This window comes from Lutzomyia longipalpis, chromosome 4 (assembly GCF_024334085.1).
Source record: "Lutzomyia longipalpis isolate SR_M1_2022 chromosome 4, ASM2433408v1".
Taxonomy (NCBI): Eukaryota; Metazoa; Arthropoda; class Insecta; order Diptera; family Psychodidae; genus Lutzomyia; species Lutzomyia longipalpis.
Window position 1 is genome coordinate 12,855,212 of NC_074710.1, and position 23,716 is coordinate 12,878,927.

General features: G+C 35.0%; 6 protein-coding genes across 12 annotated transcripts in view; 3 read left to right on the plus strand and 3 right to left on the minus strand.

The window, feature by feature from the left end:
* The window catches only part of LOC129796390 (long-chain-fatty-acid--CoA ligase 4), a 62,767-nt gene extending 57,229 nt beyond the window's left edge, over positions 1-5,538 (plus strand). For all 6 annotated transcript variants that reach the window (XM_055838282.1, XM_055838281.1, XM_055838280.1 and 3 more), the window contains 5 exons: positions 1,357-1,691; positions 1,786-2,098; positions 2,167-2,430; positions 4,885-5,160; positions 5,236-5,538. In XM_055838282.1, coding sequence (XP_055694257.1) covers positions 1,357-1,691; positions 1,786-2,098; positions 2,167-2,430; positions 4,885-5,160; positions 5,236-5,390 — 1,343 coding nt within the window. In that variant the 3' untranslated portion in view covers positions 5,391-5,538. The remainder of the gene's footprint in view (positions 1-1,356; positions 1,692-1,785; positions 2,099-2,166; positions 2,431-4,884; positions 5,161-5,235) is intronic.
* A 4,047-nt stretch (positions 5,539-9,585) lies between these two features.
* LOC129796389 (histone-lysine N-methyltransferase E(z)) lies at positions 9,586-16,111 on the plus strand. Of its 2 annotated transcripts, XM_055838276.1 has the most exons (6): positions 9,645-9,864; positions 10,047-10,745; positions 10,816-10,976; positions 13,531-13,545; positions 13,730-14,563; positions 15,611-16,111. In XM_055838276.1, the coding sequence occupies exons 1-6, from the start codon at positions 9,743-9,745 to the stop codon at positions 16,018-16,020; spliced, it is 2,241 nt and encodes a 746-aa protein (XP_055694251.1). In that variant the 5' UTR covers positions 9,645-9,742; the 3' UTR covers positions 16,021-16,111. The 2 variants fall into 2 exon arrangements, with proteins under 2 accessions (XP_055694252.1, XP_055694251.1); XM_055838277.1 differs by lacking the exon at positions 13,531-13,545 and having other exon boundaries at positions 9,586-9,864.
* Positions 15,408-17,022, minus strand: LOC129796407 (zinc finger protein 384-like). Its single transcript, XM_055838319.1, has 2 exons — positions 16,664-17,022; positions 15,408-16,599 (listed from the first exon to the last, which is right to left on the minus strand). The coding sequence occupies exons 1-2, from the start codon at positions 16,834-16,836 to the stop codon at positions 16,152-16,154; spliced, it is 621 nt and encodes a 206-aa protein (XP_055694294.1). The 5' UTR covers positions 16,837-17,022; the 3' UTR covers positions 15,408-16,151.
* A 622-nt stretch (positions 17,023-17,644) lies between these two features.
* On the minus strand, positions 17,645-22,601 carry LOC129796413 (chromosome transmission fidelity protein 8 homolog). Its single transcript, XM_055838325.1, has 3 exons — positions 22,514-22,601; positions 18,031-18,160; positions 17,645-17,956 (listed from the first exon to the last, which is right to left on the minus strand). Exons 1-3 carry the CDS (start codon positions 22,531-22,533, stop codon positions 17,666-17,668), a joined length of 441 nt encoding a protein of 146 aa, XP_055694300.1. The 5' UTR covers positions 22,534-22,601; the 3' UTR covers positions 17,645-17,665.
* LOC129796411 (general transcription and DNA repair factor IIH helicase subunit XPB) lies at positions 19,402-22,397 on the minus strand. Its single transcript, XM_055838323.1, has 2 exons — positions 21,399-22,397; positions 19,402-21,099 (listed from the first exon to the last, which is right to left on the minus strand). The coding sequence occupies exons 1-2, from the start codon at positions 22,182-22,184 to the stop codon at positions 19,468-19,470; spliced, it is 2,418 nt and encodes an 805-aa protein (XP_055694298.1). The 5' UTR covers positions 22,185-22,397; the 3' UTR covers positions 19,402-19,467.
* On the plus strand, positions 22,466-23,485 carry LOC129796412 (uncharacterized). The gene is made up of 3 exons (XM_055838324.1): positions 22,466-23,015; positions 23,093-23,238; positions 23,302-23,485. The coding sequence occupies exons 1-3, from the start codon at positions 22,714-22,716 to the stop codon at positions 23,436-23,438; spliced, it is 585 nt and encodes a 194-aa protein (XP_055694299.1). The 5' UTR covers positions 22,466-22,713; the 3' UTR covers positions 23,439-23,485.
* The last annotated feature ends 231 nt before the right edge of the window (positions 23,486-23,716 follow it).

Here is a 23,716-nt window from a genome sequence, read left to right on the forward strand (position 1 = left end):
GAACAGCAAGAAAAGCTTGAATTTTATATTCAATTCACGTTGCAAATTGGAAGGTAATGCAAAATGATAAAATTGCCATAGATATCTTTGGAAATTAGAACCACTTGCTTCTGGTTCAAGGTGAGATTTCTGAAGCTGTTTTAAGTGACACAATGTCACTTTGCAGAGCTTTAAGCACATAAAATTGAGAATATTGTAATGATTTTCTTTTTAAGATTATTTCTTGAAAATTCGATTTATTTAATTTTAATTTTGATTGATTTAATTTTAATAAAATAGGTAATTTGTCACAATAGGGGTCATGACCTCATTTTCCATTTACCACTCTGGGATACACGCAGGGGAAAAAGCCGTTGAAGATTGCTCAAAAATTTAAACAATGACGTCACAATTGTAGTTTTTTCCGCTTTTTTTATTCATGAAACATTAAAATATCAAGTCAAAACTCACGAATGAAACATCAGCATGAGTGTTTCATGAATTTAATACTTTCGTGTCCACGTGAAACATTGAAACATGGGCTATTTCTATGACATTATTAAATCTGTGGATGATTTCAGAAGTTTTTTCTCACTCAGAACGTCTTCTTTGACCTCTTTTGAGTGAATTTGAAGCATTTTCAACTTGAAAAAACAATTAAATTCATAAATATTTGTTAAAATGAAATGTTTCACGTTTGGATCTACGTATGATCCAAAGAACGCGAAAGGGTTAATTACTTTTTAATACAAAATGAGCTAAATTTGCTCTTTTCCACCTTTTGCAAAAATTAAATTACAATTAGTTCATTTAATAGGAAATAATTAGATTGATTAGATTTTATAAAAATTAATTTAAATTGAAAGCAAATTATCAAGAATTAATTAATAATAAATTATCATTCAATTTTAACGTCATAAGTAGGCATGATATAATATTTGCAGAGGATTTTCAGAGGATTTGCAAAAATGATAACGCTAACTGTGGGATTTAATTAGAAGGTGGCAAAATGCAATTTGGAGTTATTGATTGAAATGAGAAAATTGGAAATAACATTCATTTGAAATTCTTGGAAATAATTAAATGTGCGCGCAACATTGTAAATCTAAATTCCATCAAAAGTTTCTTTCGTGGAAATGTGACACGTTTTGCTTTAATTGAGGGCAGAAATTTGTAAAAAAAAAATCCTTTTTAATTGGATTTTTTGATCGTTTTTTTAGCGTTTTCAATTCATTTTTCTTTCGTTTCTTTTGAGGAAATTTGGTACACAAAATAGCGAATAGAATCCCTTTTCAGCGAATTTTTTTGTTAGTTTCTCTAATCTTTTCAATTAAATTATTAAAGTTAAAAAATAAAATATTTTTTGCGCATTTTCAGAGGGAGTTCCCCCAGAAGCTGATGATACAGCAATTATCATGTACACATCTGGATCAACGGGCACCCCAAAGGGAGTTTTACTCTCACATCGTGGCTGCATTGCCACAATGAAGAATTTCTGTGATAGCGTCAAAATCTACCCAGATGACATTCTCATTGGATTCCTTCCGCTAGCGCACGTCTTTGAGCTGATTGCTGAGAGTGTGTGCCTCCTAACGGGTGTCCCCATTGGGTATTCCACCCCATTAACACTCATTGATAGCAGTAGCAAAATCATGAAGGGTTGCAAAGGGGATGCCTCAATTCTCAAACCAACTTGCATCACATCTGTGCCGGTGAGATTACTTTCCCTTTCTCTTCTTCTTTTTAAGATAAAAAACCTTTGTTTCTTCAAAATTTTAATTGAATAATTGGAATGTTTTTTTGCAGCTAATTTTGGACAGAATATCAAAGGGAATCAATGACAAAGTGAATTCGGAGCCACCATTCAAGAAGGCTCTCTTCCGCTTTGCCTATGAATACAAATCAAAGTGGTTGAAACGCGGCTACACAACACCCCTGACGGATAAATTGATCTTCAAGAAGGTTGCCAAATTGATGGGTGGACGTGTCCGGGCAGTACTTTCGGGCGGTGCTCCACTCTCCCCGGATACACATGAACAAATTAAGGTTTGCCTCTGTGTGGATGTTATTCAGGGATATGGACTCACGGAGACAACTTCCGGTGCTTCAGTACTCGACAGTGAGTTTTTGATTCTCTTATTTAAAAAAAATTAATTTTTAATCGATATTTTTGTGTTTTTCTTGTAGAATGGGACATGACATTCGGACGTGTAGGAGCCCCGTCGACAATGTGTGATATCAGGCTGATTAATTGGGAAGAAGGGAACTATCGTGTCACAAATAAACCATATCCACAGGGAGAGATTGTAATTGGGGGTGAAAACGTTTCCAAGGGCTACTACAAGCTACCTGGTAAGACGCAAGAGGACTTCTTCGATGAGGATGGAAAGAGGTGGTTCAAAACAGGAGATGTCGGTGAATTCCATCCTGATGGTGTACTTAAGATCATTGGTAAGTTTAAACATTTTGTTTTGTCGAAAATTTAAGTTTTTCTTATATGATAAATAGATTTGTTTTTGGATAGATCTGCGAGAGGAATTTTATGTATAATTAATAATTTTATATACCTACATTAATCACATTTGAAGGAAAAATCACAGCTTAGAATCCATTTGAAAAGATTACATTACCAACTTTATTTAAATGAGAAGAATAATGCTGAATTTTCACTCGTCTTTCTAGTTGATTATTTTTTTTTTCCAAATCTTACTCTAAAGATTAGGAAAAGATAATAAATATTATTTTCCTGAGAATCCTTTAAAGATTATTTTTCCTCTACATACTTTTAAGGCAAAGTTTTAATTAAATAGAAAGCCTCATATTACACTATAATTTCATAGTCTTAAAGAAAAATAGATTTTTAAAGAGATTCTCAAGCTTGAAAAAAACTAACGTAAAAATATAAATTATTAAAAATATTTTTCACCAAATTCTTAAACAAAAACCTTTAAAAAGCCTTAAATAATTTAGAAAAAATCCAATAAGTTCAGACACATAAGATCGACATAAGATAGGGATCGATTCTGTTGAAAATCTTTTCTTTTATAATAACTTGAAAGTTTTTTGAAAGATTTTTACAGATGGTGATTTTAAACCGTTCTAAAAAAAAAAACCAAGAATTTGATATTCCACAAAACAGTCAGAATAATCTCTAACAAGCCCTGGAAAAGTAATTTTCATTCAAAACCTCTATTAAAGAAACAAATAAAATGTGAAAATCTTATAAGATTTTTCCCAGAATACCAATAAATCTTATAACTGACTATTTGTAAGAATAGAAAAAAGAAAATATTAGCTGTGTTTCTTTCAGACACAGCTTTTGTGTACCGAGCAAAATCGAAAGTCGTCAGATCGGGTTCAAACTTGGGATGAGCACGAATTAGGGTCCCCACATTCCAAAAAACGTATGCGCCAAAAAAATTTTTTTTCCGGCCGGATCATAAACTTAAATTGCAAGAGAACGGTGATAGATAGAGACTTGCGGTAAACGGCAAAGTTTAAATATCGACCTGAAGAAATCCGATTATGATGTCAAATCCACCCCCCCACCCCCCCGTCCGCCATTTTGAATAACCTCAAAATTTTGTTTTCGCTATATCACAGCCCCTATTATAGCTAGAGGTCTGAAATTTTGATATGTTGTAGGGGCCATCAATACATTTCCAACGATACCTCATTTTTGAAAATCGGTCAAGCCGTTTAGTCAATATGGCCGCCACAATTTTTTATCGAAAATCGATCATAACTCGAAAACGGCTTGACCGATTTCGATCAACCTAGGCTCATATGAAAGCTCTCAACAAGCCCTACAACTCTCTAGAACATCCGAAGTTTCAAAACTGACCGCTAGGGGGCCAAAAATCAAAAACAAAATTTTCGATGAGTTTTCGATGAATATCTCGAAAACGCCATTATCGATTTGCTTCATTTTTTGATATGTTATAGTTGACCATATTATCTAGCTTCATGCCAAAAATGAAGAAAATCTATGTCTCCGTTCTCGAGATATAGCCTTCCAAAGTTGGCATGTCATATCTCGTGTTCTACAAGTCCGATCTTGATCAACTCAAGTGCAAATGAAAGGTTTCGTGAAGCCCTACAAATGTCTAGAACATTGCAAGTTCGAGAAATGACCGCGAGAGGCGCTAAAGTCAAAATCAAAATTTTTGAAAATTTCGAACTCGAATTTTTCGAAAATGGTGACATAATTTTTTTTCATTTTTCGATATGTTATAGCTGACTTCAAGACCTTTCAAACAAAAAAAAATTTATGAAAATCTATGGATCCGTTCTCGAGATATGGCCTTCTAAAGATTTATTAGGGTATGACTTTTTACTTTTCCCGACTTTGCACGTATTTAAACTAATACGCGTTCTAGATTGCTCTCACAAAATTGGTACACTGAAAGAAACACAGCTCTCGTAAGCTTGGTCAGCTTACCAGTACATTTTTATCTGAATATACCCCATAGTTGATTATTATGAAGGAAATTAGCTAATTAATTAGCTATTAATTTTCTGTGTCCAATTGTGTTTGAGATATTGGTGATTTCGTCCAGAAAATCATTCAATTGTTTTTTTTAATTTAAAATAAGTTTTTTTTGTGTACAACTGTGTCTAAAATTTTGCTGATTCTGACACAAAAAATCAGTTTTTTGCTTAATTATTGACTATTTTAATGTTTTAGTTATTTTCTGCATTTAAATTTGTCTTATGTATTGCTGATTTCGACGAATTATTTCCATCTTTTCACGGTTTTAGAGTTTAAATGAATTCTTCAGAGTTTTTCTATTTCAAAAATTTAATTGTCGTTGAAATTATCTAAAGAATTGAAAAGTTTTATTAAAAAAAAGATTTTCAAGAATTAATAATAAACCAACAAACAAACAATATTAACTTTTACAGATCGCAAGAAGGATTTAGTAAAACTCCAAGCTGGTGAATACGTATCCCTGGGAAAGGTTGAGGCTGAACTAAAGACGTGTCCAGTGGTTGAGAATATCTGTGTCTACGGGGACCCCACGAAGCAGTACACCGTGGCTCTTGTGGTGCCGAGTCAGAAGCACCTCGAAGAGATTGCCCTCAAGCAGGGTATTACAAATCTCAACTTTGAGGATCTCTGTTCTTCACCCGTAATGGAGAGGGCAGTTATCAAGGAATTAGCTGAACATGCCAAGAAATGTGAGTTTTTTTTTAAACTTTTTTTTATGCTTAATGTGTTTATTTCTGATTTTTATTTATTTTTATTTTTTGTAGGTAAATTAGAGAAATTCGAAGTACCCGCCGCTATTACACTTTGCAAGGAGGTTTGGTCACCCGATATGGGACTCGTCACAGCTGCTTTCAAGCTGAAACGAAAGGATATCCAGGAGAGGTATCAGCATGATATCAATCGTATGTACGCTTCATGAAATACACCCAAACAGACACATCGTAGGCGTAAATGAAAGTCCGTAAGAAATTAAAGAAAAATCGAAAGAATCACAGCTAAAAAATCAGAGGAACGGACTTGAAGAAATTTGCTAAGAAAAAAAAATCACAAAATAGGAAAAAAGAAAATCCGATAAGATTTTTCTTGATTTGGTAGGAAAAAAATGTTCCCGTGTATATATTAGTTTTTTTTTATTTCATTTTGTTAATGTACTTCACATGCTATCACAATTTTATCAAATCCAATTTGTTGGATTTATCATGAAAAATCATCGCAAATTTATTTAGCGAAAACAAAAAAATCATAAAACTTTATCATTTCCATGGGATTAATGTTAATTGAAAGAAGAATAAAATCGGGGAGAAAGATATGAAAAGTTCTAGAAGAAAAAAAAAACCTTCCCCATCGCAACTCCTTAATCATTTTCTCGTGAAAAAAAACCTTGTAGGTAACACAAGAAGAGTTTAATCACAATATTAAGTCAATATTTACTTAACTATAATAAAATAGATGAAAATGAAATGAAGAGAAAATTTCTTTTGAAAAGAAATTTGTGATGTTTTCGCATGATATGAAAACTCAAGATTAAAATATTCGTTTCTACATTAAAAAATAAATAAATATTTAAGGAACAAAGAAAAATGCAATAAATCCTTAAGAATTAGAGGTCTAGGCAGCATCGAAATAAAAGAAAATTAAAAAAATGAATGAAGAAAAAACCATTGAGAGTTACCTCCCCCGCTCTAATTTATTGTGTAAAAAAATTGGCTTATTGTAATGTAAAAGTGTAAAAGTCATTAAAAAAATAATTTTTCGTTTTTTATGTAAAAAAAAGTTTTTTAGTGAAAAGAGGTATTAGTGGGTGGAAGAATAAAAGAGAACGAAAAAATAACTGAAATGTATCTTCAGAAGAAAAAAAATAGTTGAATTTAGCTTTATTTATCTTTCTTTCTTTTTCGGGAAGGAAGATTGTTGTTTGTAAGGTTTTTTTTAATTGTATTATAATTGATGTGATTGGAATATTCTTTTTTTTTTAATTTACGTCATTTTTCCTGTATTGGAGGGTTGAATGGCCATAAGAGAGTCGTGAGAGTGTGATAGTAAATATTATAGTCTGATTTCATTTTTAAGGGGAATTTTTGAATAATGAAAAAAAAACGCGAGAAAATTTATTTTCAAAGGCCATTCGAATGCAAAAATGAAGGAAAAAAAGAAATTATTTTAATTGTATGGATATTGAGAAGAATATTTAATAATTTTGTTAAAACTAAAATTTTTAATAGACTTTCGATTTTAGTTTGAACGTCTTTTGAACAAAATTTTCTTTAAAAAAAAAAAAAGATTGAAATATCCAAAAGAAAAAAAAATTTTGAAAATTTTAAGCTGGGAAAAGGATACAATCCAATTGATAAATCATTAAAAATCTTTTTCTCAAAGATTACTTTTGTAAATAAAATTGCATGAAGAGCTGAAAGAAATTATTTTTCTAAAATTTGATTAAATATTAAAAAGCAAAAAAAGAAAAAACTTCCCTTTCTGTGTGAATGTTCTTAATTTCGCAATAAATTCCTTAAGTGTGCTGTAAAATATGTATGTGTGTGTAAAAAAGATTAAACAGAATAGAAAATATAATCCCGTAAAAAGTTCTTGATAAAAATTATAAATTCACAAAAATAAGGAAATTTTTTCTCAATGTCAAAAAAGAATATTTGCCTTGTGTTTGAAATGTTTTAATGAGAAAGAAGCAAAAATACTTGTAGCTGAGATACACACCAAATAGAGAAACACATGCAAATAAATTAAAGAAAAAAACATAATTAGTAAATACTATAAAATAATATAATGTCTCAATGGATAAATTGTGCTTGTAATATAAACAGAAAGAAAAAAAAACGCCTTCAATAGGAATCATGCAAGAAAAAACCAACCACAGTGTGAGTGAGTAAAAACAACCATCGTCACAATTTCTTAAAAATTATATTTAAAAAGAAAATAATTAAAATCTTTAAAGCTTCAACATTGGAGTTAGCAGAAAGGATGCCCAGAAAGAGAAAAAATAAATCAAATCAAAAAGAATCCTTCGTCGTATGAGTCCAAAAATAAGAGAAAGGAATTAATAAAAAAATAATAATTTGTAAATAATATAAAGAATAAAAAAAAAGATTTATTTAAATGGAAAATTTACTAGGTCTCTACATTTTAGTGGATTTTATTAGTAAGATGGTACATACATATATAAATATAAAAAACAAATATTATAAATTATCACTTTATAAAAATGATGAAAAAAATGCATTGAAATAAAAGGAAAAAATTCAGTGAATATTATTAAAAAAAATATTTTTTTTCTCTGCTTCTCCTAACCTTTTGATGGTCAATGAGGGCATTTTAAGGCTCCGCAATTTTAATTTCTTTTAACATTAACACTTGGAGAACCGAACAATTTTTACCTACGCGGAGGATCGAAATGGTCACAGTGTCCAAAATAATAAAAAGGCCAAATATTAAATGTTTTGTTAATTATAAATCTGCTTATTGAACGAAGATCGAAAGTTTAATTAATTCTTAATGTATACTTTAAATCCTTTAACACTTGGAGGACCCAACATTTGGCACAACGCGGAGGATCAAATTGGTAATAACTACCAGCTGATAAAATATGCTCAATAATTAATTATTAATCAGTTTATTGAACAAGGATCGAAAGTTTCACTAATTCTCAATCTCTTTGAAGCATTCCTACACCGAATTACTAAATATTTTATTGCGAAAATCGTCACTGAAAAAAAATTGCGTAGAATCGATGCAAAATTGCCAATTCAAACGACTTTTTTAGCTACAATTTTACATAATTTATTATTGCGCCTAAATCATCACAAACTTTGATTCTTAACCCTTTAAGGTTTTTTGGGTCATACGCTGACCCAAACGTGAAACATTTTATTTTTTCAATTATTTATTAATGTAATTGTTTTTCCATGTTACAAATGCATCAAATTCACGCATAAGGGGTCAAAGAAGACGTTCTGAGTGAGAAAAGTCCTCTAAAAAAAATCATAGAATAAAAATCGCGATAAAAGAGCGCATGTTTCAATGTTTTTATGTTTCACGTTGGACGTTAAAGGGTTAAAGTAACTTTTTAGTCACTTCCGGCAATAAAATTAGTCCACATTAATGATTTTTACCGAGGAAAAGTGAACAAGAACACTTTATTTGGGAAATATGGGGAAACATAACCTCAAAACCATGGCTAAAATGTATGAGATTTTGACTGGTAGTTATTACCAATTTGATCCTCCACGTTGGATTCTGACTTTGACCTCAATTATCTTCCAAAGCAAAGACTTTTCTCGAGATTTTCTTTCTGCTATTTGAAAGTAATTAAAATTCCCTACATATAGATGCTAAATTCATCGAGATTAGTCCAATATATTTTATTTTGTGACGATTTTAAGGTTCAAATTGGTAGCAAGTACCAGTAAAGTCCTCCGAGTGTTAAATATTACTACACTCCTTTTTGCTATCAATTTTGTGTGTTGTCGCGCATTTTTTAAATAGTTAATAAAAATCACAGCTAAAAATTGATATTAATGCATAATTACCAATTCAAATCAAATTTTTTAGTTACAATTTTGCCTATATTCTTATTGCGCCTGAATAATCGCTTTTAATGAGTTAAAATTAATGATTTTCATCGCGGAAAAGTGAACAAGAAATCTTTATTAGGAATATATGGGGAAACATAACCTCAAAAGACTGTCAAAAATGTATGAGAATTTAGCCACGGTTATCATTTTCGTCCTCCGCGTATAATTTCGTCTTTGACCTTAATTATTTATTAAAAAAAAACTTTTTCCGGATTTTCTTTCGCTTAACTGAAAATAATTGAAATTCCCTACCTTCCCTACACATAGACGTGATATTTATCACGATAGGTCCAATACATTTTAATCTATAACGATTTAAAAACTCGAAATGGCCACGGGGGCCATATAAATCCTCTAAGTGTTAAGATTCAAATTGGTAGCAAGTACCAGTTTTGTCCTCCAGTGTTAATAGAAAAACTTCAGAAAAGCCCGCGAATTTTACATGCGAAGTTTCCACCAGAAATCCAAGGATTCTCCATGGGAGAAAATCAACTCTCCTGTCATTCGCTGGCGTTTTATCATAATAACCCCATAAAGAGTTGTCCTATTATTGTAGACATGTCTATGGACAATTACAGAAATGTTTTATAGGGTTGTTGTTGGAATATTTTAGTTTGATTATTTTGAAGAGAAAAGGAACACCAAGTAAAAGTTATAGTTTTTTTTGGTTTAAAGTAAAGTAAAAATGTCCAAGGGAAAGGTAGTTGTTGATTGGAAGAAGAGAGTAAAAGCTGAATATGCAAAAATTCGCCAACAAAAGAGGCACAAGCGCGCGGATGAAGTGAAGAACGCGTGGTGTCGCAACCGGTAAGGAATCTTGCCACTTTTCCTTTGTGTTTGGGATCTTTGGGCAAAATTATTCGTCACTTGTCGCTACTTTTGTTGTATCTGTCTCAAAACTCCATTTGAAAAATCCTTAGCCTTGTCTCACAAAAGCAGGCACAGAAGGAATGTTCCAAGTGTCATAAAATGAAGCTTCCTTTTTCCAGGGAGGATATGGAGAAAACTCTGATTGTGGAGAATGATCGTTGGAAGGAGGGAGTAAATGCTGAATGGGATCCAAAAGAAGTTGAGCCTCCACATATTGAATGCATGAAGAAGGCAGAATGCGTGAGTCTTGATGGGGAAATTGAGGATTCCGTACCCATCCGGACAATCAATGCAGTCACCCCAATTCCCACAATGTACACATGGGTGCCAACACAGCAGAATTTCATGGTTGAAGATGAGACAGTTCTGCACAATATCCCATACATGGGAGATGAAGTTCTCGATCAGGATGGAACGTTCATTGAGGAACTCATTAAAAACTACGATGGGAAGGTTCATGGGGACAAGGAGGGCAGCTTCATTGACGATGCTATCTTTGTTGAGCTCGTTCATGCCCTTATGCAGTACGCCGAGAAGGATGACGTGAAGGAACCCGTGGAAAAGAAGGCAGAACCACGAGAATTGAGGAATAAGTCCGCGAGTCAAGAGGAGAAGGTTAAAAGTGACAAAGATGAGGTGAAAGTTAAGAAAGAACAAAATGAAGAACCATCATCGAGTAGCTCCAAGAAGGAGCTGCTTTTGGTGATTAAAAAGGAATTCCCCGAACCACTGGCAACACCTTTCCCTCCCCCGATAATATTCCAAGCAATTAGCCAGCAATTTCCCGATAAAGGAACTGCACAGGAGCTAAAAGAGAAGTAAGAGAGAAAAGTTAATTCATCTATTACGGGAAAATATTTTAAATTCTTTTTTTTTTTTAATCTTTAGGTACATCGAATTAACAGAAAGAACTGACCCAGATCGTCCACCTGAATGCACCCCAAATATTGATGGAGTCAAAGCGGAAAGTGTCTCAAGGGAGCAGACTCTTCACTCCTTCCAAACTCTCTTCTGTCGTCGTTGCTTCAAATACGATTGCTTCCTGCACCGTGAGTACCATTTTATTTGCAAAAACTTTTTATCGTGTGTGTCCCTTTTATTCCTTTAGTTGGCAAAAAAGAAAAATATGCATTAATGATCCTTAAAGGTATTGCGATGAAAGTTTAACGAAGTTTTTAAGTCCAGGATGAACATTTTTTATTTAGGTCAAAATCAATCTCGAGTAGATACTGACGGAAATTTAATGTTTTTGATGTTTTAGGACAAATCCTTCCGAATTGCGTCAGCCAAGGGACGGTAGGTCAACCCAAACACATCCTTTCAATTTTAGGGGCCAGAGCTTTCGACGCTACTGTGCGTCTTCCTCAGTGGCTGGAATTTTTATTAAACATTTAAATAAATTACATTTTTCCTTTCAATATTTCGTTTCTTTCAATTTTTCCAATTTTTCAAAATTTCCTAACTTACTCAATTGTGTCTTTGTTTGGGAATCGTCAAAGATCATTCAATTCAGACGTTTCCTAAGTTAGGAAATTTTGAAAAATTGGAAAAATTGAAAGAAACGAAATATTGAAAGGAAAAATGTAATTTATTTAAATGTTTAATAAAAATTCCAGCCACTGAGGAAGACGCACAGTAGCGTCGAAAGCTCTGGCCCCTAAAATTGAAAGGATGTGTTTGGGTTGACCTACCGTCCCTTGGCTGACGCAATTCGGAAGGATTTGTCCTAAAACATCAAAAAAATCAAAATCAATCGTTCAGAACAGACTTTAAACTTAAAAAAAACATCCTTTGTCGTAAGAAATTTATCATTCATCATTAGATTCCTTAATTAGCACAATAGGAATCAAGTTTTAAAGCTAAAAAATTCACTAATTGTATGTTTGATTAAAGTTTCTTAAGTCAAGCTACGGTTTTCTTGAAGAGGACTTCAGTTTCTCATGCTAGGGCTAGGTTTCTTGAGTCACACTTTAGGTTTTTAAGTTCTTAAGATCAGTTCAGGCTGAATAGGGGTTGAATCCGAAAATACATTTCTTCATAATTCAGTCTATCTGACTTATCTTAATCACCTAGTAACCCTTAAAAGCCTAACTCTTAGAAACCTGAGCCTGTCCAATAAAAACTCAAGTTTTGTTTAAAACAAATATAGTTTGGCTTAAGAAATGGACCAAACCATATTTAAAGACTCTAAAGGACAAGCGCTTAAAACGTCCTTAATTTAAAACGGAAAAGAGGACGACTGTTTCCGCTTTTTTCTTTCTTAAAATGTATACAACATCAAGTTCTTGAAGGTCTTTAAACTTTTGCTGATCTATCAGAATTTTTTCTTAGTTCTTTCATTCGCAATGGATTTTAAGGATCTAAATAAGGGTTAATTCTGTCTAAAATCTTTTTATTCTTTTCCTAAAGATTTTTTTTCCTAAAAACATTTTTTATTCTATAGCGAAGATCTTTTATGATATTTAATACATCTACATAATTTAGTCAAGATACGATATTGTGAAGAAAATTAAGAGGGTTTAAGGTTCAATTTTGACTTATCTATATAATAAAGAAAGGTCTGTTTGTTGGTAATCTTCCGTCGTGTTCGGCTATACAAATCTACACCGTTTGACCGATCGCGATGAAATTTGGTACAGAGGCTCCTTATATCAGGCGGTTTCGAGTGGCCGTATCCATTTTCCCCCCAAAGCCCCCCTTCAGGTAGCCCCAATATAACAGTCATGCATTTTTTGCGAATTTTTGAATTTCGCGCCTTAAATGTTGTATGAAAATGATTTCTTCTCTTTGCAATTTTTTTGGGGTTGATGAGTGGCTCCAATCAACGTATAAATCATCACAATTTTTTTTGTCTAAAATTTGCGCGAAGCGCAAAACCCCCCGCGAAGCGGGGCGAGGAAAATTGGAGCGAAGCGACAATTTACCTCGTTTCAGAATATATCAAAAATTACTCAAAAAAGAACATCTAAGTCGTACAAATTAGTACCTACAAATTACTTAAAAAAGAAAAATATTAGACAAAACACAAAATAAGTTCTCTTTTATAGCACGAAATGTGTCTTGACTAATAAGGTCTAAAAGTACTAATTTTATTTAGACCTGTTTTCAGTTCTTTTCTTTTAGAACTGAACAAATCTATTCAGATAATTCGATTAGTACACTTTTTATAAAATCTTGAAATTGTAAAAGAATAAAAGATTTTCTATACAGAATCAACCTTTAAATCCTTTTCTGTAAGTTATTTTTGCTCTCGTGTGTTTAAGCTTATATTCATTTTGTGTTTCGTATGCTTGCCGTATTTATTTTATTTCCCTCTCAATTGGATATTTTGACAAAATTTATAAATCTATATTTTTAGCCAGCATTTATGCCGTAGTTTTTTGTGTTTTATGTGTGCCTCTGTGTGATTTTTTTTATTAACGCCTTTATAGCATTTCCTTACAAAAAAAAAGTTGAATCAATTTATTCTTTTATTAGAGAAGAAGCTTTAAAAATGAAAAAAAAAAATAAAAGTATTTTGCCTGTAAAATGAAGGTGTTGAGCAATTTAAAATTCAAAATTTTATCTGTTCTCTTTCTGTGACAAAAAAAATGCCCTCTTCAGGACATCAGCAAAACGGTGAGTGATTTTTTGGGTGCATTAAATTGGAATTTGGTTTTGGAGATTGTAAAATAAAAATGTAAAAAAAAAATCTATTTTAAGTAGAAAATATTAGAAAGTGCTAAAAATGTAAAATGTTGAGGGAATTCCGTCTATTTGCCGAAGATTCTTTAATTGATTAAATTGGAAAAAATTCTTGTAGGACTTCAAGCCTGCCAGCCGGGTCCAAATTTACAAAAACGTCGCTTCCCAGAGCTCAAACCCTTTGCCGAACCGTGCAGCCCAACCTGCTATATGCTTCTGGATGGGATGAAGGAGAAAATAGCAGCTGACAATAAGGAGAAATCTCAGAATGACTCGAGCAATGATGCCAGTTCGGAGGATAGCAATGACAGCAATAGTCGCTGCTCGAAGGATTTTCAGAATTCCAAGGAAACCCCGACGCTGACGGCCGCCTCATCGGCTGAGATAACATCCCTAATGGGTGCCAGTAGTCAAACTGAGTGGACAGGATCGGATCAATCACTCTTTCGTGCCCTTCAGAAGGTCTGCTTGACAAATTACTGCGCCATGGCACAGATGATGCTCACAAAGACCTGCCAGCAACTCTATGAATTCGGGCAGAAGGAAGCAGCTGATATCCCGCCGGAAGATCTTCGTCAGGACTACACACCACCGCGGAAGAAGAAGAAGAAGCACCGCCTGTGGTCGGTGCACTGTCGCAAGATTCAGCTGAAGAAGGATTCATCGTCAAATCATGTCTACAACTTCACCCCGTGCGATCATCCGGGGCCCTGCGATGTGAATTGCTCATGCATTGGAGCACAGAATTTCTGTGAGAAATTCTGCAATTGCAGCAGTGATTGCCAGAATCGCTTCCCCGGATGTCGATGTAAGGCACAATGCAACACAAAGCAGTGCCCCTGCTATCTTGCTGTGAGAGAATGCGATCCAGATTTGTGCCAAATGTGTGGAGCTGATCAGTTTAAGCTTAATAAAATTACATGCAAAAATGTCTCCGTTCAGCGTGGATTACGTGAGTATTTTTTTCTTGATAAATTCTCTGATCTCTCTAGATGTAGAATAATTTTTTTTAATTTCCTTTTTTTGCTATTTTTGTGCGAATTTCGATAATGACTCTGAGAGCTCGTAATTCGGCTAGTCTGTTTGCAATACGCATCCAATATCCATTAACCCTTTAAGGTTTTTTGGGTCATACGCTGACCCAAACGTGAAACATTTTATTTTTTCAATTATTTATGAATGTAATTGTTTTTCCATGTTAGAAATGCATCAAATTCACGCATAAGGGGTCAAAGAAGACGTTCTGAGTGAGAAAAGTCGTTTAAAAAAATTCATAGAATAAAAATCGCGATAAAAGGGCGCATGTTTCAATGTTTTTATGTTTCACGTTGTACGTTAAAGGGTTTACAAAGCTAGGACTACTTACCCTATTCAAGAGGTCAATAAAAATTGACTCCAATGACCCTCAATGGCTATAAAATTCATAATTTTCAAACATAAACATTCCGAAGCGTTTTCGCAATCCTTTTGCTTAAATCTTCTTGTTTCAATTAATATTTCAACATTGTTTCACATGTACGTCAACAAAAATTCATTGGCTTACGTTTCGGCTTTCCTGAAGGTCATTCTTCAGGACCTAAAACAAATTTAAATAGAAGAAGCATAAGCACGAGCATTAAAATTCAAACAAAAAAAAGCTTTTTGGATTAAAAGTATTAAAACAAAGAATTATTGTTTTTTATCTTTTATTGGGTCTTATTCAGCGACCAAGAAACCCTTGAAATTCGCTTAAAATCTTGAAATTTCAGTACAAAATTTAAAGATTTCAAGGGTTTCTTGGTCGCTGAATAAGGCCCATTGTACGATTTATTTCATAAAATTGACTCATAATTCCTAGTTTTTTTTTATAAAATAATTTAATTCTAAAAGGAAGATTTTTTTTAATATTAACTTCCGGCGGTTCTTCCGGGAGATTCATAGATTTCTTTAGTTTTGAAATAGTTCTAAAAACAAACAAAATGACACAGAAATTCAAAGAAAAATTGACTTTTTTTTGCAGACAAACATCTACTGATGGCCCCCTCGGATGTGGCTGGATGGGGAATTTTCCTAAAGGACAGCGCACAGAAGAATGAATTCATTTCTGAGTATTGTGGTGAGATAATCTCACAGGATGAGGCAGATCGACGTGGGAAGGTGTATGACAAGTACATGTGCAGCTTCCTCTTTAATCTCAACAATGATTTTGTGGTTGATGCCACGCGGAAGGGCAATAAAATACGTTTTGCCAATCATTCCATTAACCCCAATTGCTATGCGAAGGTAATGATGGTTAATGGGGATCATCGAATTGGGATTTTCGCCAAGAGGGCCATTCAGCCGGGGGAGGAGTTGTTCTTTGACTACAGATACGGTCCAACGGAGCAGTTGAAATTCGTCGGGATTGAAAGGGAAATGGAATTCCTCTGAATGTTTCTTTCTGCGGGGGGAAGCTTTGTGCTTTGTTTTGTATTATTCTTATGCTGGATTCATTAATAAAAATTTTCAATGCTTTTCATGATTTTTAAAGAGTTTTCTTTGTTTTCTCTGCTGTGAGGAGACTAGTTTGCCTCATTTTGGGGTGCCTCAGTGGGGGCTTTGCGTTGATCAGCCAACACATGCTTAAACATGTGCTTCTTCAGTTCATTCATTGAGTAAAAGACAGCGGAACAGGGACCACACGTGAAGGTTTCTTTGGCGCTATCGTGAACAACTAGGTGGTCAAGAAGTTCACTGACACTCCCGTACTCTTCCTTACAAACGGGACACGGAAGAATATTTTCTTTGGCTCTGCTGAGATCAAACCACGCCGGTAGGTACCTCCAGTTGTTCTTCTGCAACCGCAGCGGCCTCTTCAGACAACGTGTCTTGTGCTTAGCCAGGAAGCTTATATTGGAGAAGATGGCAAGACACATAGAACAAAAATTGAATGAATGACTCTGGAAGTGCTTGTGGAGCATCCTTGCGGGCATCATTCTTGGACATTTTGGGCATTTTGCGGGCTCAGATCTGCAACAAAGTATCAAAAAAAATGCTTATTCCCTCCAAATCAAATTCACCCTTAATTACTCACGGATTATATTCATCCTTCCTAGTTCTTCTCTTTGTAGGTGTTGAAGTATCCTCCTCCGTGTCCTCCAAGACGTCCCGCAGGGGGAAATCCATCTCACAGAGCTTCTTTGTTTCAGCATCAACGTGATTGTTTTCATCGTTGAATTCCAAGAAAGGACCTCTCTCGTACTCCATTGCTTTTTAGGGTTGATTTTAACAATAATCACTTCACAAGAACTTTGCACATAGATCGAATAAAAACGACAAATTATTGCTATTTAATCACAAAATTATTTATAAAAGAGCCAGGAAAATATCTCTCCGTGACATTTTTTCGGGTAAACAAACTCTCTGTTTCAGGGTTGCACAAGCTTCTCACCAACCCCCGTCACAGCTATTGCAATCGAGTGAATTTTGGAAAAGCATTCCGCAGGGGTTGGAAATTGAAGGGTTTCTTTTTTCGTGTTTAAATGTTCGTGGAAAGTCCTAATTTTTTGTCTTTTATTATGTTCTATTTTTTAGATTAATTCCTTTAATCATTGTAATATAATTTAAAGACAATTCTGGAGTTTGTAGATTCCGAATAAGCTACATTTTTTGATCGAGAACATCGAGAATAAATATTAGATTCTCTTTGGCAACGCATGTATTAACCCACCAAATGTAAAACATTTTATCATCTGGTGTCGTTTTGTCTCCTAAATGACCTCCTATGTTTCATGCGGATGCGAAAGGGTTAATAATTTATCACGAATATTGCGCAAAAACAATCCCTATTTCCTAATTTTAGAATATTATTTGATAATTTTTTTGATCCGGAATTTTCTTAGCTTATTCCTGAATTTAAATTATGGAAAGTTGTAGATACTATTCACAATTTTCAATGGAAATCTTGTGCAGCACTGTTGAAATGATCAAATTCATTAAAATTATGTTTTTTAAACAGGATTTATTTCAGGACACTTGAAAAATTGAAAAACTTCTTGAAAAAGAACCATAAAAATAAAGAAAAAATAAATTTATTTCATTTCTTAGCCATATTTGCAATAATTGGTTTAGGTCTAGCGCGGAAAATGAGTTTTTTCTTTACAATTGCCTTCACAATGTATTCTGTTTTGTGCTTTGACTTATTCTCAATGGCAACAGTTGCATCAAGAACTTGACTATCGGAAATACTCTGATTCACATCAATTTCCATGTTTTGTTCATCGGGTTCTTCATCATTTTGGTGTTGAACCACTTTCTGCAGGACGGCAAATGGTTTTTCCATGGTCACTTCTCGTCCATGGAGAATATGATGACCAATTATGAGAATCTGGTGAAAATTGATGGAAAATGTTTCAAAAACCTTTTACTTTTACTGTAAAAGACTTGGGGAAGGAAACTCACCGGTTGACCGTATTTTGTGTAGTAGAGATCCCCAATAAATTGCCCAGCCATTGATTGTTCTCCACGCACCTCCAAATCTCCTTGTAACTCAATGAAACCCCATTCGGGGGTTCCATTTTCATTTACACCACTAGAAAAAATTTTAATTCAAAATTAATCTATTTGAAAATGATAAGGATAACAATTGGAAACAGAGTAGTATTCAGTAGAACAATCTATAACAGTTGGATAGCGACATTCCGATTTTCTTATTTTCTTTTTAATCCTTACGTTTTGCTCTATTTTGAGAGAATTACTTCATATTCGCGCCTAAAATCCAATGCTCCTTTACTGAACAATAAATTATTTTTACTGCTGTAAAGAAATCACAACAGACCGTAAACTAATGCTTACCAACCAGCGCTATTCAAGATAATTTTAATTTATCTTATTCTGCAAATGCTGTGTAAGCCCTTTTCGTTGGTTTTCTTAACATACTACCACGTTAGAAGAATAATAAATTTTTTATAAATTCCAGAAAAGAAATAAAAATCTTCCTGAAGTCCATTCAATGACAAAATATATTTGCAAAAATGTTATAGATAGAACACAAAATATTTTTGAATAGAATTACTTTATTAATTCCCCCAGTGAACATAAAGATTCCTTATGGACTATACATTAATTTTTACAGTCATGGAAAAAAGTTAAAGAGTTGCGATCAACCGGGAGCCCTAAACAATGTGAGAAATCATCCTTTTGATACAATTTGTTTTAAATTTTTACATTTTCTTATTTCCTCATTTAAGTTATTTTAATATATGTGTACATAATAGATTGAAAGACTGAGTGAATACCAAACTTTGTTGTACGAGTGAAAATATTTTTAACGAGTCTTGCGTTACTCCTGATTCTTTTACTGTTATTATGTTTTGCGTGTGTATATAATTGTTTCTTCTTTTTATGTATAAATATATTTGTAAAAATCTTATAGATAGAGCACAAAATATTTTACAAAATTGTATTACCATAACACGAGTATTCGCTTAAGAATGGCTTAAAAAGTTAAACAGATTCAGTTAAAGAAAGTTTTTTCGACTCTTTTGGGTAAAAGAATTTCGTTTAAAAATTGAATTTTTCAGACAATTTTGAAATAAATCTGAGATTCCAAAAAAATTCTAGACACATCTGGGTTAATTCTCAACCCATTAGAAAAAAAACCTTGTCCCAGTAATCTCAAAGGGGTTAACATGACAATCTCTCTTTTTGCAAGGTGGTTTACCTTTATTACCTCCCCGTATTACGTACGAATTTTTGTTTGTAAACTAATAGAGCCAAGGACACTCCCGGAAGAAACATTTTTACCATTTTTAGCAAATAAAAGAGAAAAAATAAATATTGAAAAGCATTTTATTGGTTTTTTTTAATGAAAAATTGAAAAAAAATTTTTTTTTGAATTTATCCACGGAACTTCTTGAAGAGCGGATGCTGATGGGCGTTCTTCTTCTTGAACTCATAGTAGACAGCATCATCACCACCAGACATGGAACTGAGGCCCCCGACTCTCTTGGTCATGCGTGAGCCACTGGGGCCACCCTCACCGGGCACCCTTTCATCCTCGCAGTCAATATCCGATGCTGCCAGCACTTGCTGCAGGAGATTTCCCTGTTCCTCGCGTGTCTTGTACAGAAGCTCATTGTCCTCATCCATACCCTCGAGGTGCGTGATGACCTTGTAGCTGTAGCCCTGATCCACGAGGAAGCGCTGCCTCTTCCGTGAATAACTCATCTCGAGCGTATCCTGGGAGACGAGTGTGTAGAAGAAGGCATTGTAGTCCTCGGCGAAGGCTCCCTTCTTTGCACGCAGAATTCTCCCCAGTCGCTGTGCCTCCTGACGTCGGGATCCCCCATGCGAGGAGATCTGAATGAGGACATTCGCCTCGGGCAAATCGAAACTCGTATCGGCGACTTTACTCACAAAAATCGTGTTGACTTTCGTGTTGAATTTGAAATTCTGCAGAATTTGAATACGTTCATTTTGCGATGTTGGCCCATAGATGTAGGGCTTGTTCATCTTTATAGCATAGTGCTTGAGGGCGAAGACGTTATCGCTGAAGACTATTGTCTTATCACCACGACGCTCATGGTAGCGAATGAGGAATTGCGTTGCGCGGAATTTGTTTGGATTCATCACGTACAGCAGCATCTTCTTGGACGTCTGACACAGGAGGTATTCCCTGTAGAACTCAGACGTCATTGGGCACCACACCTCTGCGCATTGGACCTTCGCAATGAAGCCTTCCTTCTGCAACTCCAACCAATTGGCTTCGTACAATTTGGGGCCAATGAGGAAGTTGAGATCGGCAATTTTATCATCTTCACGCAGAAGTGTGGCCGTTAGCCCGAGTTTGCTGTGACTTTGCACAATAGTCAGGACTCGCCGGAACATCTTTGCGGGGATAGTGTGCACCTCATCGAGCACCATAATACCCCATTCCTGATCCTGAAGCCATCGCATTGTCTGCTCCGCTTCCCAGCTTCGTTTCTGCGTGTGCGTGATCATACTGTAGGTTGTCACGAGAATCCCACAACCCATTGGCTTGTCCTTTGCATCCGACGTAAAGCGGCAGATCATGCTGTCATCAGCTGTTGACCACATTTTAAATTGTTGCTTCCACTGCTCCACACTCACGCCACTGTTGCACAGCACCAGGGCTCTCTTTCGCACCGTACACACTGCTGTGACCCCCACGAGACTCTTTCCAGCTCCACATGGGAGTACAATCACCCCTGATCTTGCCCGACCATTGCCGAACATCTTCCGGAGACTCTTCTCTTGATACGGACGCAACACAGCCCCTGGTTTGAGGTCTAAATTAATGTCGGCATTCACGGTGTCATGGCGGAAATCATATTCAGCCAGCAGCGGATGCTCAATCTCAATACAGCGCTTCTGGAGCACCTCAATCTTCTCCTGATTCACCTCAAAGGATACCGTTGTTAAATTAACATCTTCCTCCTCATCCTCATTGTCGATTTTCTCGTAGTAATTTGTTATATCCTCTGGGACTGAATTGTCTCCATTATTTGCCTGAAAATTTTCAAGTTTAATTAACGAAATATCCGTTAAAATTCAAAATTCATATCAGATCTAAGAGGGCGACACTTGTTATACTGTGGAAGTTATACGAATTAATCAAAAGGTAGCCATTTTAACTTCATAATAAATAGACATCAGAGAAAATTGCAGGAAAATAAGTTTAAAAACCAATCTTACGACCTTTTCTTGTTTAGCTCTTTAGCCTATGATATTAAAACTTTAGGGAATTTCATGGAAAGTTTAAAAACTGATTTAAGCTCTGATTTAAAGGGATAAATTGCCAAACAAACCTTTTGTCCTTGAGCTTGTGGAGTCTTTCCATCGGCAGCGGTTCCAGTGGGTGCAGCTTCAACAGGATTCGCAGGCAATTTCGTCCCAAAGGATGTAATACCCTTTTTCTCCTGAACTTGTGTGAGGAATCCATCATCAGTCTCACTATCGGTCCTTTTGAGCCTGCACTGCTGTACTGTGGGATCCTTGAGGAGTTTCTGCAGCACATCCGGATAGGAACTCTCAACAAAGTACTTATTGTGCTTGAGTACTAACTTCACCTTCCCGTAGGAGAGTGTACAGAGTTGGATGAATTCGACAATCCCTTTAGGCACGCTGGTCTTGCTAAGACGATTGAGGTACTCAACAATGTCGTGCGTTTGCAGACCCACCGACACAGCAGCATAGAGACTGTAGGCCGTCAGCTTGTACTCGTGAATGTGTTCCGGACGACAAACAGGCTCGGAGATGGCAATGAGGAAGTCATGCGCGACTTTGTACACCGGGGAGAAGGATTCGACAAAGATGTGACCATTTGGGGCCACCCAGAGGGGTCGTGATCCATGATCCTCCTTCAATTCCATCTGTGATCGATAATCCTTCGCCCCGTACTCATCCTCCTGCGTTGCATCATCGTTCTTTTCAGCATTCTTTGTGGCTGCCCCGGGGATTCCATCACCCTCCTGAGTGTCATCGTCATTCTCCACCAAGGTTGAGTAGGCTTCATCTTCAGCGCGTTTTTTCTTGGCAAATTTATCAGAGAAATTCTTCGAGTCTCTCTTGTTGCCCCTCTTTGGAGGGCCCATTTTCCTTCTTTACACGGAAACCCGTTGAAAATTCACTTTAAATTGAAGATTCTTCAGCACAATGCTTTTCTTTGGCACTTGCTTTGTATTTTCGTAGGAAAATTCACGGGAAAAGTGAATAATTTCACCCGAAAATTTAATTTTTTTGCAAGACAAAATAATTTCACAAACTTGCACAGCTCAAAATGACAGACCACGAAATCAAAACAAAGTACAACAAATTGAGGTTATGAAAGACCGCGGAATGAATATCAAGCAAAAAAGCTAAATAAATTCCATAAATCACTGCAAATTGGAAAGAAAAGTGTTAAATTTATATTTCAACTTACGTTTTTACTAAGATCGGCATAGAAATTGCTCAAGAGACACACAAAACAGCTGAAAAAATAAAGGGCGCAAAAACAAAAAATCCCAAAAAATGTAAAGACTGAAAAAATTCGTCTTTCCACAGAATTGTCCACGGAAATCTGTAGTGTTGTCCAATGTTGTGGATCTTCCCACGTGGATTAAAAAATCAAAACATTGCAAGATGACAACAAATCTCCAATCAACATCCCTAATTGCAGCTGAACTTCCCGCCAGGCAGCGTGAGGATGTCAATCCCAATCACATGTGGAGCTGGAGAGTCGGTAAACGCAGATCGCACTTCAAGGAAAGCAAGAAAAAGCCCAAAAAAGCTCGTGTTGCGCTGAGAAATTTTATTTGCAATCGCAACGGTGTGGGGGTGGCAGATGGTGAGATCCTCAACAATCTCTGGACACAATATGCTAAGGATTTCCTGGAGAAGCATGGTATAAATCCGGGAACAATTGACACAAGAACGGATTACAAGTGAGTTACAAATGAAAAGAATTTAGGGAAGATTGGGGAAAGTTGGAAAAGGACTTTATACATTTTGTCGTTCTCAGAGATATCCTTCCAAAAATGGAATTAATTGGTGCAAGAATTGAGGTAAAAAAGGCTAAATGTTCATCAATTGTGGGGAAATGCGGTGTAATTATCATGGACAGCAAGAATATGTTCACATTAGTTAGCGATGAGGGCAGAGTTATTCGTAAGATTTATTGAAAATCACATTTTTTGTTTAAAAAAAATTAAAAATCCTTTTCTTTTGTAGATCTTCCGAAAATGGACTTGGCTTTTGAATTATCAATTCAAAATATGATTGTTCTCTTTTACGGGAAGTTTCTAACAATGAGAATTGCAGATAGATGCGTGAAAGCCTACAAAAGTGTTCAGAGCCATGAATTTTGATGATTTCATTAAAAGAAAATGAAACAAATATTTTGTACAAAAACAAATCTCTTTCATTCAAAAAACTGTTTAAGATTTAAAAAAAAAATGTTCTTTACAAAGAGAATTCTTTACAGAGAGGTCAAAAATCTTCCAAATTAAAAAGAAGTTTTTTCTCTCTTACTCATGGATTTGCCCCAAGAAATTCTATTTAGCTACCAATTAAGACATTCTCCTTAGAAGATGAAAAAAAAATATTTAGCGAAAGAAACCAGTATTTTTTCTCACGCAACACAAAG